This window comes from Coturnix japonica, chromosome 19, assembly GCF_054131305.1.
Source record: "Coturnix japonica strain WE chromosome 19, WE-NBRP24, whole genome shotgun sequence".
Taxonomy (NCBI): Eukaryota; Metazoa; Chordata; class Aves; order Galliformes; family Phasianidae; genus Coturnix; species Coturnix japonica.
This window is the reverse complement of record NC_140681.1, coordinates 11,207,767-11,225,686: the sequence shown is the minus strand read 5'-3', so window position 1 is coordinate 11,225,686 and position 17,920 is coordinate 11,207,767. Positions and strand designations below refer to the sequence as shown.

Genomic DNA, 17,920 nt, shown 5'->3' with positions numbered 1-17,920 from the left:
GTTTGTTTAGGAGTGACTGGAAAAGGAAGTTTTTTTTGTGATCTAACCTCATGAGCTGTGCAACATGACACCATATCCTGTTATAGCTCACTCAGATATACTTCCTTTTCCACCAAGCTTCCAATGCAAGATGATGCCCCAAAAGAAAGGTTGTTTAGAAGTGACTCCTTCACATCTCTCACATCTTAGTATCCCTAGTTTTACTAACAAAAAAAATGCTTTTAGTCTGTTTGATTTTTAAAGATACTTGCAATTTCTTGAGCAACGCGGAAGAAGACTGAGACACTTCTGACTGCATGCCCAAAGTTGTCATAAACGTTCACATAAGGGCGGACCCACGAAGGCAGCTTGCTTCTTACATTATCAGTTGTGAACCTATGCAGGATTAGAAAAGGAGATAATTATTTGCCAGATGTCCTAGCATTTGTTTAATTCATTTAGGCCAAGGGAGGAACAGAAAGACAACAGAAGATTGAAAGAGTGCAGCAAATATAATGGGCTGATGTCTGCACACAATAGAAAAGGACTTTGTTGTTACCATGCACTATGCCATCACCCAATTAATATCATTCAATCATGAAATCTTTAACTATGCAACAGCAGTACCATTGGCCAACATCGCCTGTCAGGCCTCAGCACTGAGGGACATCAACTAAATTCTTGTTGCTTCAGCAATACAGTCTTTCCTTGTTTTTATCTTCTCCAGATGAAAATCAGACACAGGTTTATATCTAGAGCAAAGGTTTCACCTGTCATCACATAGGAAGATAGCACCATAGTCCTGGCGATGCCTGATGACCCTGCCAATAGCCTGGTTAACAGCTCGGGAAGCTTGCTGATTGTACCACTGATGCCCAGATAAATACTGTAATATGTGGGAGAAAGAATGAATATCAGTCACCAGGTAAAAGCATACTCTGTGACATGCAGTCACTACTCAGTTCTAAAAGACTTAAAAATGTATCAGCAAGGTCTTCTGAAAAAGCTCTAAGAGCCTAGGAAAGCCAAATTCAGGTTGAATCGTGTATCACAGCTGGGACACAAAACTCAAGTGTTAATACACAACTCAAAGAGCTACTTAGTAGATGACGCACTGACTTCCCCAAAGGGGTATTAAATAATACAGTGAATCGAAGAGCTAACCTGCAGCATAATACAATAAATTCATAAGGCCCTTCATTCTTGTGCCTGAGACAATACCAAAGGAAAAGCCACCACAAACCAACCAGCACGGGCAATTGTTCTCCTCACCCTCATTCTGCAAAAAGAAATACATGCAAAGACTTTGGTCCAAATTTTAATTACACTGGGGTTGTTCTTTTGAGCTGTATTTGATTGCAACCATGCCAGTAGAGAAAGACTTTGGAACCCTTAATGCTATCAGAAATACGTGAATATACATGTGACAAACTCACAAGTTTGTCTGACGTTCGTGATCTCACAAGAGTGAGAAGAAGAGCCAAAATCCATAGGGACAAAATGGAAAAAGGCACAACAAACCTGCAAACAGCCAAAAGGTTACAGCTGCCCAGTATTACCTGTGCACCCATACTGCTTTTTTTCATTTCATTCAGGAACTGCATCTTTAAAACAACTCTGGGATCCCAACGAGGAGGAAATGGAAGGCCAGTAATGATGACTCCTCGTCCATTCATGTCTGCAAAGTCCAAGCCTTCGCTGGCCTGAAGAGAGAGGGGTCTTCAGCAACAACTCTTCTGGTTTATTTTTTCATGTGTATCCAATTTCGTATTCATACTATTAATCCTACAAGTACAATAACCTAAATTGTCTGTTCTTCAGGTAGCTGCTACTGCAAAGCACCATCTCTCCACAGATACTGCTCCTCTCAGAGTGATTCACTGCTGTTGGAAGGACAGGCGTATTCACCAGAATCCTGCCCATAAAGAGCTACATTTTTTCTTAATTAATCCAACAGCAACTCTGAAGAAATGCACTGAAGGCTCAGAAGATGAGTTTCTCTTTGTACACAGTAGCAAAAAGTCTGAATAACTTGCAACATCGTAAATGTTTCCACTGGTATCGTAAATCAATTTATCAACACTTCAACGAAAGGCCACCACATGTAACCGGGGGATTGAGATTAACATTCGTTTTAAAAATTGAGCAATATTTCTGGTTTTAATCAGTGTCGTTCTGACATGCACAGTTACAGTTGTTTCTTTTAATTCTCCGCCAAAATCGTTCTCATTTAATGAGTCAAACCTTCTGTCCGTAGCCAACAGGAAATGTAAGTATCATGATGCTGATCCCCTTTAGAGAACGCTGAGATGTAACTCCTCAGTAAAAACAGGAATTAAACATACATATACTTGACATAAATTTGAACAGCCTTCAGGGCATCTAGCTTTTTTTTCCCCTCCCCACTTGACTATGGTTACACAACATAAACATCCTTGTTAAATTCAAAATGGGACGTAATGTGATCGCAGATAATGTAAATTCTCAGTTTCATTACCTTCCCCCGACACACTGCCAAAAAAGTAGCTCCATTGGACTTAGGACAGGCAATTTTACCATAGTACGCATCTATTACCTAAAAAATATAACAAGATTAATACAATTTTTGCTTAAATTATCTCCTTAAGTCTAGGCAAGTATTAAAGGTTGACATCAGATACTTCTGAAAAGAAAGTAGACCCATGGACTGTAATGTATTTCTCCCCTTGAACAAAACATGCAATCCAGGAAAGCAATTCAAGGATATTAGTAACTCTTAGAAACGTGCAGAGCTGTTATAAGCAAGTGAAAAGAAAACAAGAAACTGAACATTTAAATACTTTAGAAAGCCAGGATGGGACTTCATATAATAATCAACAGCATGTGATTCAGTGGCAAATCAGACAGCACTGTTAAATCACTGGATTTCAAATGAAGACTAAACAAAGCACAAACAGGTGGAAGAGTAAAGGGAAGACAAATAGAAAACACACAGTTCAAAGAAGCTCTCTAAACATTTTAGTTTAATCCTAGGAACAGGAAGTTAACATCAAAGCACCACTCAGGGAGGTACTTAAACATCATAATAGCTCGAAGATGTGTTACAGGTACGTAGCGCACATTCCCTACCTCTGAAAAGCTTCCTTTATTCCTGGGTTCCACAAACATTGGCTTCACTTCTTCTATTCTTTTAGCAAAATCATGCTCCTGTTGAACAGATAATGAACATATCAGATATTCCAACGTGAAAGTAAACATCTACCAGAAATCCTCATGAGAAAGGATACGCTTGGACTAACCCACCATCTGCTCCTCTCCATGCCAAACCACATGGAGATGGGGGCAAAAACGTTTTTAATAAGCACAGTTAAATAGCATAACTACCAACTGTCTGAAGTGTGCAACCAAACCACCCATAAAGAGAAAACAATTCACATACTCTCCAATACTCCAGGCTCTTATCCATGACAGGATATGATGGGAAAAAAACCAACAGTCCATGAGGTACGACTCGCACAAGATTACCTGCAACAAGATAAGCAAATGAATAGTTCAGGGTATTTTTCTCCTGGCACGGATTGCACAGACCATGCAGGAAAAAATAAATTAACAATATGGCTTATCTCCAAAATCTCTCCTGCTTTCTTGACGTGAAGGTTGATGCCCTAAGATTTCTCTTTGAATCCTTTCAATAATCTTGTTGTCAAGGTAGAAACTGTAGACTTTGGTGTTGCTAATAGCACATTTTATCCCATAAATGCTACACTTCTGAAAACCACTTATAGCATTACAGGTTTTCTAAAGTGTCACAGTAACTGAATAAAACTCATTATGAGTACACCGAAGTCGAGGGAAGGAAGAGATCTATTTTCAGATCTGCTTTTCTTTTTCCTTGTTGTTGTCTCCATTCTCTATCCACTGCAACTTAAACATTCAGAACAACAGAAGTATCTCAAGCCTGATATTGAAACTTCACCTGTCATAGTACAGACCACATTGAGAAACCATTCAAATGTTATTTTGTGAAAGCACTTTTCTAAGTTCACCACTGAGGCCACAACAAACACCTCAGAACTCGCACCTCCCTTTTGCTTGTGTTCTCTTCAAGCTTCTATAGACCTAAGGTTCCCTTCATACTGCAGTCAGTCTACACAGACGCTTCTACTGATGTGTGAGAACAGAATAGAAGCTTCATTATTCTATTATGTTTGTAAAACACGACCAAAATAAATGCTGAATTAAGATCAGTTTGACAAACCGCATTTATATACATCACATGAAATCCCATCAGCTTCTTGTGATCCTTAATTGTTCTGTGAAGTGATGCTTGGCAGTATAACTGCTGTGCATCTATTTTCTAGTCTGCATCGCTTTCTCATCATGCTGAAGGACACTTGTGAACCATAAGCTGACAATAAAGTGAACTCCTAACATGGAAATATTAGCTTAATCAAACTGATTTTCATACATAACTACAGTAGCCAGCTGCTTGAGCTATCAGGAGCATACGAAAGAAACAGATAGTACTTAGATACACAGTGCAATCTTTTGCCTTTCTCTGTCTTATTGTTGGCTCCCTTTTAACATTTCACACACCTTCCAAGTGATCTCTAAAAATGCTGTGCAGCAACATGTTCTTGAAAGCCGTTCCCTTCACTTACCAATGGTTTTCCCCAGGGAAGATAAATAGTCCTCTGAAAATCTACAAAGAAAAAAAAGTTGGGTAACATTCACTCTATTTTCTTCTGTACATTTCTCGTGCGTCTTGACTTCCTCTGATATTGATCTAAAATAGCACACATCAGTATTGCTCCCAAACGCCCACACCAAGCAATACTGTGACAAAGTGATACTATTGCTACTAAATCTTATCGCTGGCAGTCATATGAGTTTATGATTAATACTAACATATTAGAAACACAAGTTCTGCAAGAAAAGTTTGTAGATCAGTTCGTGAAGCCTGACTGACATTACAACAATTTAAAATAATTACAGATAAAGTAGGTGTGGTGAAGCTGCGGGGGCAAAAGGAGTGAACTTTGTCGCTATGGTTATTGTTTACTGCAGATATAAGCAGAGTGAATCATTTAATTAGACTGAAAAAGTACTGTTCTACAGTGAGCAGCATTTATCTGTTTCTTCCAGCCCTGACTTACATGTCACCTGTTCTCTCATGCCCTCATGCTTCTTTCTATTCAGTTTCATGTAGTTTCTCATACTTAATTTTCCCAGGAAACTTAAATACACAAGGAAAAAAAAATAAATAAATCCACATTTATAAGAGCTATAAATATTGGTATCACCAAACAGCTGTTGTCAAAACATAATGAACACTGTGCATTCCCTTTCTTCAAAATGGTGTTTTAGGCCAGAGGCAGGGAAATCCCCAACGTTTTCTCCTTGAACGATGTTATCTTCAACAAAATACACTGAAACTAAGCCTCTGAAAACAAGAAACGCCATCTGAGGGTTTTCCAGGCTTCTTTGTCTTCTCTGTCAAAATCATTTAGAACCATTGAGCCCCCTTCAAGTTCTGTGGAACATCTGGCATGTTTCTCATTCGTGAAGTAAAATCTCTTTGAGATGTATTTTTTGATCATTCTGTATTGCTGAACAAGCGTAAGCTGGGCCAGCAAAAAGGCAAAAGTCTGTAATTCTCAGCTAGAGGTACAGGAATAATGCTTAAACTGAAAGAGGCTTAAGAATGAGCCAACATAAACAACAAGGAAGAAAATTAAATGTAAGAACACATATATCACACATAAGGACATCCTCGTTTCAAAGAGCCACAGAAGGACTGGAACCTAAAACACAATGGTGGCACAAAGGCCTTGGCACTCTTCAGTAACCTCAGAGAACTGTAAGCAAACAACTTCAATGTGCAACAAAGCATGAAAATACCTCTTTAAATGATATGCTGAGATCTCAATGAGAATAACCTATTATGGAATAGAAGCCAGTATACAATGAACTTTGCTTCAGTATTCCTTGCTGACACTACTCTTACAGAAAAAGCAGAAGGAGCAGAAAGATGGAGAAAAATAATGAAAGACCAAAGAAAAGAAAGAAACAAAGATTTGGATATGTTTTCCTTAAGAAGGCAACGTAGAGGTGAAAGGGAGGCCAATTGTGATGAATAGCCTTAAGCATAAAAATATTTGTTAGAAAGGCCAGGCACATTTCAAGTCGATTGAGCGTCCACAGTAAACCGAGGATGAAGCTCTATGCTAGTGTTGGCAGACTGCTCTGTAATGTGAAGGGAGGTGGGACCAGAGCATGATCCGAAGGAGGAGACCTGCCATACCAACAGTGTAAGCAAGTAGGAAAAGAGTCAGAGACAGCAGTCAGGTTCAACTGTGAGTCCAGATTCAGTCAGCAAGTCAGGGTCAGATCAATGGGGCCAATGGCCAGGTGTGGTTATAACAGAGCTGGAGACACTTCCTGTATTAGTGCAACTCCTGAGCTCACTTCTCAGATGAAAAGGCTTCACTTCTGATCTGTGGGGGATTTTCCATGTGAGGCCAGTCAGGGGCATTAAGGACTGTTACTGCACTCAGTGCCCTGATCCTTGCTCCCTTCCAGCTGTCTACTTCTAAACTTTCTGCAGTAGTGGTTAAAAGGGTATTGTTATTCATGTTTATTCACACATTGCTTACCCATGAAAAGAACTGCAGAGACCACTGATTTCTTCAGAACCCAAGATGTGATAACTCAAGGTTTCAAAGCAGAATTCCATACAGAATGTTATTACCTTCTCTCATAAGTAGAATTGAGCACAGCTCCATCAGGTCCTTTGGGAATTATTCCAACCCAGAGCTGCCGTTTATCAATAACATGAGGGTTCTCCAAGAGAACAGGAAAAGGGCTGAAGAAACATGAAAGTGAGACTGAAGTCACAATCCTTTTGTGATTCTCTACTAACTACCAGTCCAGAACACTCAATTAGATCTGGGATAAAATAATAATTAAAAAAAAAAATCATTGAATTTTCAGTAACGTCACTGTTCACATACCCAGGCACTTACATCTGCATTTCCATTGTAAACGATGAGAGAGGGGAGAGAGTCCCACTAGTAAGGATAATTGTTCTGACTCCCTGTCGAACAAGCTCATGCATGCTATATCCAGGGCTGAAACACCAATAGCTTAAGGTCTTTCCTGTATCGAATAAAGAGAAAATAAGGGAGGCACACTGTATTGTGAGAAAAATAGGATATGAATAGCACATGGCAGCATTTGAACTTCCAGAACTAAAACATCTTGGCACATGAAGCTAAAATCCCAGGCACACATGTGTCTTGCTTTGGCCCTTCCCAATTTATTACGATTATTCAGAACATAATTTGTCATTGCTCACTCATACCTTGAAGTAGATTCTATTACCATAGAATCATGGAAAGGATTAGATTGGAAGTAATCTCGTCAGCTATCTCAGGCTACGCCACTTATCCTCACCAATCACAGGTTGTAGACAATTATGCTCAAGTAAATAATTTCTTCCAAATCCCCTGAAGATAATCATTCTTAAGAGGTTTGCAGCATTTCCATAAAATATGCTACACATCTATAGAGAAACTGAAGATCTCATCAGTCACCTCTGGCCTCTGCCATGTTTACACATAGTACAAGTCCCAATATATTGCTAGGCTGTCACATGGGTACGTGCAAGTAGCTTTTATTTCAGAAGCAGATACACCCATATGTGTTTGCGACATCACAGAAGAATGTTGTGACTGCTTCATATTATTTTTATTCACAAGCATCCAAATTATGCAATAAATCTAGTGTTTTTGCTAGCCTTTCCCTTCACACTTAACAAAATCCACTTAAAATTATTCCTGTAAGTCGATACTCTGAGCAATGTCCCAGGAAAACAATAGATGCAGAGTAACAAACAGCATGTTCTGCTGTTCAGAACAGCAAAGGGAATACACTCATGGGGACATTATGTGAAAAAACATCAAAATTGAGGGAAAGCATTCTTTGAAAAACATTGCTTTCCATCCTTAACAAAATGACTTCTGCAAACAAACACTTATATTCCTGAGAGCATTTAAATGAATAATTAAGTAGACATTTACAAGGCAAGGTAGTTACAAAGATCCTTAGGAAGAATTCTGTTATGAAGGCTTAGATAAAAAGCATCCATCTCTCTTTAATAAGGGAGGAGACGAGTTGTTTTCAGCCCAGCTTTTGCATGAACCTGAATGTGAGCTCTGTACCTTGTTTTTTTGCAGCTGATGAATCCCAGAGATCTGTCCTTTCCTTCTTCTTTTTCTGATTACTGTTATCCAGATGAATGTGTACCTGAAGGAAAATAAGAGCAAGGCTCCCAGAGACTGTTGCAGAAACGAATTTGCACTTCATCCCTACCAACAGCTAGCTCATGATAAGGAGCACAATTAATGGCATTTTATAGTGATACTAAAGCTGTATAACTTCCTATCTGCCTTTCATGTTTCGTTTCCAGTTTTTCATGTGGTATCTAACAAGGAGCAAAGAAGCACAGTAATTTAACCACCCATTTTCAGTCAGTTTATGGGCAGCATTTCATGGGTGGCCCTGAAATTTCACTTACGCCTCACAAAGAATCCCTTCCCAAATGGCATTACAAAATCTGAGTAACACGAAACATCAGTTTGCCAGGAGAACACAATACTTCGAGAATTGCAACATTTTCAATAATTCACATTTTCTGCACTTTCCTTATTACATTTTAAACCTTTTTTTTTTTTTTTTTTTTTTTTTTTGAGAGAGAGTTTCTGAGTTTCTCAATAAATTACTGCATAGGTCCCCTTTTTCCGTGGGACCCAATTTAACTATCTTCCCTGGAAGAACCTGCATAACCCCCTTGTAATCAACACCCCGGACTGCTTTACTATCCACATCCTTCTCAGTCTTGAATATGTAAGTACAAACATTCAATGTTACCTAGGAAAAACACAGAACAGAAAGCACTTCATACCTTATAATATCTGGATATCGACTGAGGTGGCACAAAACTGGTTGTGCCTTCTGGAGGATCAACATTAAACACCGTCTAGAAGAAACAATAGAACAACATGGAAAGATTAAACAACAGTTATCAATGAAATTCACATACCTTTACAATGAGAAGTGTTCCCAATAAAATCACTGGAGAGATAATCTTAAATACATCTCCCTGCTCCCTTTATTTAATAAGGTAATTTTGAACAAACACATTTTCTACAAGCAATTCTTGCTAACCACTGGTCTTCCTCATTGCTCTGAGCAACACAAGCCAGAACCTAATTATATATTCAAATTATACAAATGACAGTATTACTATTCACGCTGTACGTGACTCTTGGTTGCTCAAGAATACAAGCACACCGCAAGGTCATGAGATCACAGAGAGCCACAACCGTGTGTGCAAGGACTTTTGGAACTGAGAATTCCAACTGTGGTATCCTACCCTAATATCACACTGTGGGATCCTACCCTAATTATCACACTGCCTAGAGAAAAATCGAGTTGTAACTGCATTTGTTCGTCCACATTTTACACAAGAAGCTTCTAAAAACCCCACACAAGTGCAGAACAGAATCGTGCTTCCTTCCCTTTCCTGTCCTCGATGTCTTATGACTAAAAGGGATGCAGTTGCAAACACAGAGCTTTTCATGAACCCAGCTGTGCTTCTCAAATATTTATAAATTCTGATGATTTTTCTAAACAAAATTTCTTCAGACATTTAAAATGAATTCTCTGAGCTCACAGGAACATCATCTAGTTAACAAGAAAGACATTATCCAGTAATAAGAAGAAAACAGAAGCATAATTCCTGGAAAAATACCTTTTTTTACTACAGATCTCCTGACTTCACCATTAAATTTAAAAAAATAATAATGCAGTTAAAGTGATCTTTTATTTGCTTCTTTTGCCTTAACCTGTCTCTTTTTTTGAGGTCTCACATTTCCACACACTGATGCTTGAATGTGCACAGCTCAATAACCCAGCTCCACCTGGTGGAGGCTAAACCCAGACAAAATTCAATCTAGCTCACCACAACACGACATCAAACCTACAATATAACAACCAGGGTAAAAATCAAAGCAGGCTACTTCGTTAGGCAGCAGCTTTCTCCTCTAAACCTGTATATTTCCATCAGTGCACATGTATATGTACAATTAAAAGGGGAAAAAAGTGATTCCCTCCAGTTACACTGGACACTTTTTAAACCAACTCTTCCATATTTCAGGCACCTGTAGCAGCTGCGTTAAATATTTACCTGGATAATATCTGAGAGTTTATGCAGTCCAGAGGTATTGATAAATATCCCAGTGCCTACAAAGAACAACACAATTACTCTTACAATAGAAAACTGTGTGAGAGTTCAACACACAAAAAACACCATCAGTAGAATTTCAGTAAGCCCTCCTCACATATTCCTCCTGGTTTTGTAATAGAATCCTCTGCGTGTGCACATGTGTGTACACACAGCAGTAAATGCTCAGGTTCTGACACAACACTGGTTCTTAAACTCATTTCTGGTTCATGAATGGACAATGTTTCCCATCAGAGGGCCAAGCAACAAATTGATACCGCTCCTCCAGATCTGATTTGTTGATTTTGAATGTTAAATGCAAAGATGCCTTTTTCCACTCCACCCAAATCAGCTCAAACTTCCAATTACTTACATCAGGGAAAAATGTCCAAGTGAAATGACTGATAAATTTACAGACTTACGGCCTGAAAGAAACTGTAAAATCTGTTCTAGTGACTCCAGGAGTGAGGTCTTGGTTTGGAACGTTATTTGGGCCTTTGCAAACAGCTCAAAGATGTAGCTGCAATTCAGAAATAAAAAAGCACAAGTGGGTAAACACTGTAAATAATCACGTGGACCGGCTGCTATTACTATTTAACAGCAACAGCTTCGCTGTCCAGTCGCAAAACATTCTCAACTCAGTAAGGAAGAAAAAAGTAAGGGATAAATAAATATATCCCATCAAAAATAATGATTGCGACATAAGGCGATTCAAGGGAAGCTACAGCATTGAATAAGCACTATTTCCAGGAACTAGAATATTACTACCAACCCTAACAGTCACTGATCAATCCTTTACACAGTGACATGTTTTTTGTTCCATTGCAGGCTTGTTACGTGAGCACACAGAAGTGCCTTCATAAGCAGAAAGCTCACACTAGACTCAGTTTAACCTGGGTTTAGAATTTATTCTTCTCACATGCAAACACATTAACGAGAAGAAAGTTACCTTCCATCTTTGGTGACTCCACTGTCATTTGGTGGCAGCTCCACTGCATCAATTGCACTTTCTAGCTGAAGAAGAATTTCTTTGAGGGAACCAGGAGGAAAAATAGTTACGGTTCATAGAAACTCACCTCAGTATGTCATCTGAATCCCTTTTTCAAATGCAGTTTATTCAGAAGCTACCATCAAAGACAACAACTTAGCTGCTTTCCTGATCCAAAAACAAGCTAAAATGATTAAAGCCTATTTCCTAGACGTCATCTCTAAATATTTGAATTAAACATTAGCAAATTCTATGACCTCAGCTCTTGGATTAAGTCTGTGGTACTCACAAAATACAGCTGCTCACTAAATATTGAACTCTTCTCTACAGATGGAGAAAGTTCTTGGAAATGCTTTCCAAACAGACATCTCAAGTCCTTGACACAATTGCTTCATAGCATCACCTTCTTACAGCAGAATGATGCAACGAATACGTTGCCAGCAAACATTATGAAGTGAAGGAACTTCTGGCAGAGAGACAAGGGATCCATTTACCTACTAAGTCTCACCTTCCAGGGAAGTAACTGCAACTAAATATTCAACAACAACCTCTGAAAAACAGAGATTTCCAAGGATTGCTCAGTTGTTAACAGTGACACTAGATGAACCTGATTATCCAGTTACTAATCAATTAGCCTTTTGAAACAGTTACAGTAACAACTTCTAACAACAGAACAAAAATAAAACAAAAAGAACCTTACTCTTTATCTTTGCTATATCTTCAAGTTCCATGTTCAGCCCTGTTGAAGAAAAGAAAGATTTTAAGGAGGATCTTTCACATCTGCTTCATTTCATTCTTAGTTTCTTCAAGCCTTTTCAGAACTTATCAGTGTGGACATCACACAGCACTGCGTACATCAGAAAAACATGCTCTGTATTCCATTCACTGTTCCAATTCATGACTCTAACAATCAGAAAGATCGACACAACAGAACACTGACACAGGAAGTGTAATGACAAAGGGACTAAAGCAAAGGAAAGGTTTTACAAAGAAAAAGCAATCACCCACCTCTGAAGATTTAAGATTTCAGGGAAAACTCCACAAAAGAGGGATCTCCAACCAGAGATCCTTCCCCAGTGCAGCCAGCCCTTAAATGAGGTCTAAGAGAGCTGCAGCCAGACCCTTCCAGTCTTACAGCTGAACTGCCTCCACCTGTGCTCCCAGGGCTGACTGGGTCCGTTCCCCACGTGCTCTATCAGTGGCTCAGGCCGTGACTCAACACTTACCGTACACATGGAATTTTACATCACATTGGTTTGGCCAAAGTTTTTGTGTTTGTCTGACATTATTAATGACCACTTACCTACCAATGAGTCGGTTTTCCAGAAGCTATTAGAAAAAGTTATTTTCTAGTTATATTTTCCAGTAAAACAGCAGTTTGTGGTCACCAACACACCTGAACTGATGCTCTCCATGTTGAATTCAGCATTTACTTCATTCTGTTGAACTACTTTGGCTTGTTCTTCCAGTACTAAGTTTATAACATCAATTGCTGAAGCCAAATCATAGGCCGTCAGGTCAAAAGAAGATGACTCTTCACACAATCTTTCCTAAAATACCAAGGAATGGAAGCATTACTCAGACTGCACAACATGTTGTTTGAGAGATGGCAACAGAGCAGAGACCTACCACATTGTGAGCTTCATCAAGTATTATCACAGTCCCCTTCAGGTCTATGTTGTGAGCTCGTCGGCTCTAGAGATGAGGAAGAGAGTTAGGGAACACTTATGGAGATTACAACTGATAGAAGAAAATATTCCTCTGATGCTCTGAAGACATCCTCAGCAACACCACGACACCTAACTTCACAATGCTTCCTTGCTTAAGGTGGCCAGAGGTTTTTGTTAGATGTATTAAAGCACTTAGTCTTTTTGCCTCTTGCAGCAATAGAATGTAAGCCAGCTTCTACTACAGCTCATGAATAAAATCAGGTTGCTGGTCACTGCAGAAACAAAAGTTTCTCAGAGCATGTGCAGAACTATTGCAAAGTGTGCTACTGAAATGTAATCAAACATCAAAGACATCACATTCAGCAAAGCTAATTTGAGCAAGACTTCAAAGAAATGAACGAAAGAGAAAAGCTTTGCTAACTGTAGGAAAGTAAAACTAAATAGTGAAAACCACAAAAGGGCAACCTGAAATAAAATTAAGAAAATTGTATTTAAAAACAGAGAAATGTGCTACCTTTGCGTCCAATAAATAGTTGTAAGGCATAAAAATAATATCTGCCTGCTGCTTCAGACTCCGAGAGAGATAATAAGGACAAGCTCTGTTTAAAAAAGAATAAGCACAGGTTATAAAGTAATAGTAGCAGAAATATTAAGAGTGCATTCATCATTCACATACTATGTTTCATGCTCTCAGTGGTTTCTAATCAATTTTCCTAATGAATTGAAACTGTCATGTTTGCTTTTCAGGCAAATAGCTCCATCCATGCAAAACATGTAGTAAAGTGTAGAAACTAATGCCTATCAATGCACGCAGCTCAGCTGAACAAAGGAAAAAGGAAATTGATAGAGTGCTATTTGTTGCTGCATTATACTTTTAAACCTGGAGGCAAGCAGTAAATGCTGGGCTATTTAACCTCAAAAAACAGTCAAATCATCCTCTTAAATTTGAAACAAAACTGTAATGCTCGTCACATCAGATGACATTGGAAGCCTTTACTCAAGCAAGAATTAAAATACTGGTGATCTAATCTGACTATCTTTGCACAAGAAAGAATTGCAAAAGACTGCTGTGTGATGAAAATGACAGTAGAAGTTAAGGCTCGAGTACACACACTGTTTTATCAGAAGTTGTCTCTGCAACGTATCTGGCTACTTCACTTGGCTCTCAGTATTGCTCTGCTACTTTAGTGTATGTCCAGGTCATATCAACGCATTAAGAACTACAAGCTGATGAACAGTTTTCACAACTGAGAAGGAGTAAAAATCAGAGAACAACTACCTGTGCTTGCTTCCATTTTTAACCAAGTCTTCGATATCCATGATTGAGTCCATCAGCCCTTTCTCTGTAGACTTTTCTGTGAACAGTTATAACATTAGAACCAGAGGCTTAAGTGAAGGCACCCCACAAGGACTTCTTGTTACCCTGGTCATCACGTACATCCATTTCTTAACATTTAGTTCTTGAAAGACATGAATGCAGAGCACAGCACACGCATATATATACATACCACATACAAATGCACACACAGACTCTACCTACTCTTCCAAACTTCCCTACCTGCCTAGCAACTCCCTCTCCAACAAATGGGGCTTTATTTCCACAGCCAAACTCACCTTCCACATTGTTATAAAAATGACAAGCACGAGCCATCACTTTCTTTCGGCACATATAGATCTGCAAAATATAGTACTTTTTAGCACAGCTTGTCAAGCACTGTGAAGTGAGCTAAGAGACAAAGAGTTATCCATTATCCGTAATGACACTTAATGCTACACAATCACATCCTCCTTCAAAAGCTACTGGAGATGCCAAACTAAATCTTGCACTAAGACAGATATAGCAAGCTCCACAAAAAGCATGGGAAAAAAAAGAGCATCTTTCACTGCAGCCTCCAGCGATAAAACAATGTCAGGCTTAAGAATTACACACTTTATGTCAACACAAAAACCAGCCTGGCATGTTCTTGTTACACGTGTTTTCAAGGCTCTGTTCTCACCTGCATGTGGTTGCTCTCCTGTCGTTTCACTTCAGGATTGATGCAAAGCTGCTCTCTGGAACCCAAAACAGATATCTTTGGCCTGTTCAAACAGAATATACAAACCTGGTGTTAAAAGATGAAGCAAGAAAGAAGAACACAGTTGAACACACCTATGTGGCGTTTAATACCTCAAATGTGAGAGGTTTATGAGAAACAGATGAGCATAAAACACAGGTCAGAATCATAACCAATGAGTTAAGTCTGTCTGCAACAGCCACAGATACACTTCATAGTGCTACATTTGCCTGGGAACAGTGGGAGGCAATGAGTAGCAGCTTACATTGTGCAGTAGAAAATCTGGGTTTTGTTATGACAGATCAGCCAGATAAGCTGGGGCTGCCACTTACTGCAAGCTACTCGAGAGGCGGCTGTCACTCTTACATGCATCAGATCATGACAAGAATTAATGCAAGGAATTTTGGAAGCAAATGTGTGAAATAAAGAACCTAAACCAGACTGAATTCAGGAAATTCAACAACTGGAGGAGAAAAAGACAACAAAGAACCCCACATTGTACACACACGCATTAAGAGAACTACATTTCAGTATCAGTTTTTTATACCTTCATAATTTTATACAGACATAAATTCAGACAGCAACTAAACAGTATTTTCTTCCACCTTTTCTTTAAATAGGAGCACTATCCTAAATCATATTTACCTGTAGACCGTGTTCTTTAATTCATTAATGACCTGCGTAAGCTGAGAGTGAGTTCTGGATGCATAAATGATTTTAGGAATGTCTGTGTAGTACGCTGTCAAACAGAGGGAAAAAGAGCAGAAAAACACTATTAGCACAACAAGAACATGCAATATTATTCGTTTCCTTTCCCAGCTGATGCTATGGCAACAATTTGCCTTGTAGAGACAAGAGATTCTGTCATGCAACTACTCACAGTCATAAAGAGAGCTCAACGCGCTTTTAATACTCTAAGAAAATTAAAAGTACAGAAATAAAAGCAGGTGTTTATTATGCATCACTCCCACTGAGTATGAAAAACAAAGCACTCACTTGGGATATCGCCATCCGTGGCAGCATTACCCCAGGAGGACATGGGTCTGTCAGGGAAGAGCTCGACCCCATTCATACGCTGTGCAATTTTGCGGGCTGAGATGGTATCTTTGAAGTGTTCTCTCCAGGCCAGAGTGGAACAGAGCAGGCAAAGGGTCTTTCCTGTACCCGTAGGGCTCTCTAGGATGCCATTTACTTTCTTTATTGAAGAGAAATAAAAGGAATAGGGGGAGAATGAGTAATTTGGAGGATCAGTAGAACAAATACCCAGAGCTACGCTTTCTCACACAACAGAAAAATACACATCAATATAAAAGCTTTATAAAAGCACGACCTGTAGGACCCCCTAACTGCCTCTGCTGCCATATAACAGCAATAGGATGAGAGCTGACGGCCTCACGTTGTGCCAGGAGGGGTCAGGTTGGGTGTTAGGAGATATTTCTTTCTCCCAAGGAACAGTGTTGCAGGGTGGCAGGTTGGGGGTGGCAGGTTGGGGGTGCTGGGTGGTCTCACCGTCTGCAGACACTCGAGCACTTTGGCCATGTAGATCTCCTGACACTCATAGGGCTGGAATGGGAAATCCACCGTGACGCCCCTCAGCGTGATCCGGGGCATCGCTGTTGTCCTATTCCTATAACGGAGCGAGCTGTTAGAAGCCGGTACAAGCCAGAGACCCACAAGAACTCGGAGACCGTCCCAGCCCCCCGTCCCAGCCCCCCGTCCCAGCCCCCCGTCCCAGCCCCCCGTCCCAGCCCCCAGTCCCAGCCCCCAGTCCCAGCCCCCAGTCCCAGCCCCCAGTCCCAGCCCCCAGTCCCAGTCCCAGTCCCAGCCCCAGTCCCAGTCCCAGTCCCAGTCCCAGTCCCAGCCCCAGCCCCCAGCCCCAGTCCCAGTCCCAGTCCCAGTCCCAGTCCCAGTCCCAGTCCCAGTCCCAGTCCCAGTCCCAGTCCCAGTCCCAGTCCCAGTCCCAGTCCCAGTCCCAGTCCCAGTCCCAGTCCCAGTCCCAGTCCGGTATCGCTGCCATTACTGCCTCCATTGAACCTCACCTCCCGCTCCACCGTTCAGAATCCCCGCTCCTATATCACGCGTCCTTCCGCCAACCCGCAGCGCGTAACTTCCGTCGGAAGCCCATGCGAGTCTTCCGTCTTTGCGCAGGAAGTGAGGCCTAGCGGGCTGTGTGCGGCCCAGCCGGACCAGGGCCGAGCGAGTGGGGCTGGGGGGGCTGCGCTTCTCTATGGGATCTAATAGAGAGGCCTCGGGAGCTGTGGGTTGGGAGGGGCTGAGCCATGGTGGTGGTTTGGCCTTCAAGGACAGCAGGGCTTGAGCCCGAGGGGGCTTCATTGCTCTGCTCAGGCCCTGGGAGGGGCCATGAAGCCCCTTTTGTCAGCCTGTCCCCCCTGGGCTGTGCCCCTGCAGTGTCAGTAATGGCTGGAGCATCTCCTCCCCTTAGAGGCTCGGGGTGATGGGATGGCTGTGCTTGCTCTATGGGGCTGCTTTGTGCCCTGCATACCTGGAGCCCTGTGCAGAGAGCAGCCACACAGCACCGGGTTTGCTGTGGAATCACCCTGCCTGGTAGATAAGGGGATGTCTCTTATTTTGTTGGGCCTTCTGGCTTCTTCAGTAGTGAATATTGACAGGTGACTTTTGCTAAAGGTGAATGTGCTGCTCCTTTGTTCTCCATTTGCTTCCCTTCAGCACAGTTCTCTGCCTGCCTTCATCCTCCTGGTGCACAGGAGCTGCCCAGAGCCTGCAGCCCCTCGAACCTCATGTGCCCACAACCAGCCCTGAGCTGCTCTGTGCTCATGGATCACTCTGTGTAAGATCCCAGCAAACCATGCAGCTCTTGTAATAAATAGGCAGGTATAGTTTACCCGAATCCCCAAATTTCACTAATCTATATTTTACCTGCCTACACAAGGAGAAAGGTAGGAAGAAAATCATATACATCTCCCCGTGTTGTTGCAGCATCCCA

General features: G+C 40.9%; 1 protein-coding gene across 13 annotated transcripts in view; it reads right to left on the bottom strand.

The window, feature by feature from the left end:
* Positions 1-17,046, bottom strand: part of RTEL1 (regulator of telomere elongation helicase 1) — a 32,667-nt gene extending 15,621 nt beyond the window's left edge. For 9 of the 13 annotated variants that reach the window (XR_014936010.1, XR_014936011.1, XR_014936012.1 and 6 more), the window contains exons 1-25: positions 16,995-17,046; positions 16,465-16,582; positions 15,952-16,150; positions 15,601-15,694; positions 14,899-14,980; positions 14,516-14,576; positions 14,181-14,256; positions 13,416-13,500; positions 12,861-12,926; positions 12,628-12,781; positions 11,932-11,970; positions 11,193-11,271; positions 10,666-10,763; positions 10,208-10,263; positions 8,924-8,998; positions 8,181-8,265; positions 6,984-7,116; positions 6,710-6,823; positions 4,620-4,660; positions 3,398-3,483; positions 3,088-3,165; positions 2,477-2,554; positions 1,539-1,682; positions 750-865; positions 252-375 (exon numbers count right to left, since the gene is read on the bottom strand). Coding sequence is in view for 9 of the 13 variants with exons in the window: in XM_015881901.3 (XP_015737387.2) it covers positions 252-375; positions 750-865; positions 1,539-1,682; positions 2,477-2,554; positions 3,088-3,165; positions 3,398-3,483; positions 4,620-4,660; positions 6,710-6,823; positions 6,984-7,116; positions 8,181-8,265; positions 8,924-8,998; positions 10,208-10,263; positions 10,666-10,763; positions 11,193-11,271; positions 11,932-11,970; positions 12,628-12,781; positions 12,861-12,926; positions 13,416-13,500; positions 14,181-14,256; positions 14,516-14,576; positions 14,899-14,980; positions 15,601-15,694; positions 15,952-16,150; positions 16,465-16,566 (2,265 nt within the window). In the remaining 4 variants the exon portion in view is untranslated. Of the gene's footprint in view, positions 1-251; positions 376-749; positions 866-1,538; positions 1,683-2,476; positions 2,555-3,087; positions 3,166-3,397; positions 3,484-4,619; positions 4,661-6,614; positions 6,824-6,971; positions 7,117-8,180; positions 8,266-8,923; positions 8,999-10,207; positions 10,264-10,665; positions 10,764-11,192; positions 11,272-11,931; positions 11,971-12,627; positions 12,782-12,860; positions 12,927-13,415; positions 13,501-14,180; positions 14,257-14,515; positions 14,577-14,898; positions 14,981-15,600; positions 15,695-15,951; positions 16,151-16,464; positions 16,583-16,994 lie in introns of those variants that run through there. The other 4 variants (XM_085520469.1, XM_085520465.1, XM_085520468.1 and 1 more) reach the window with 4 other exon arrangements.
* Between the last annotated feature and the right edge of the window lie 874 nt (positions 17,047-17,920).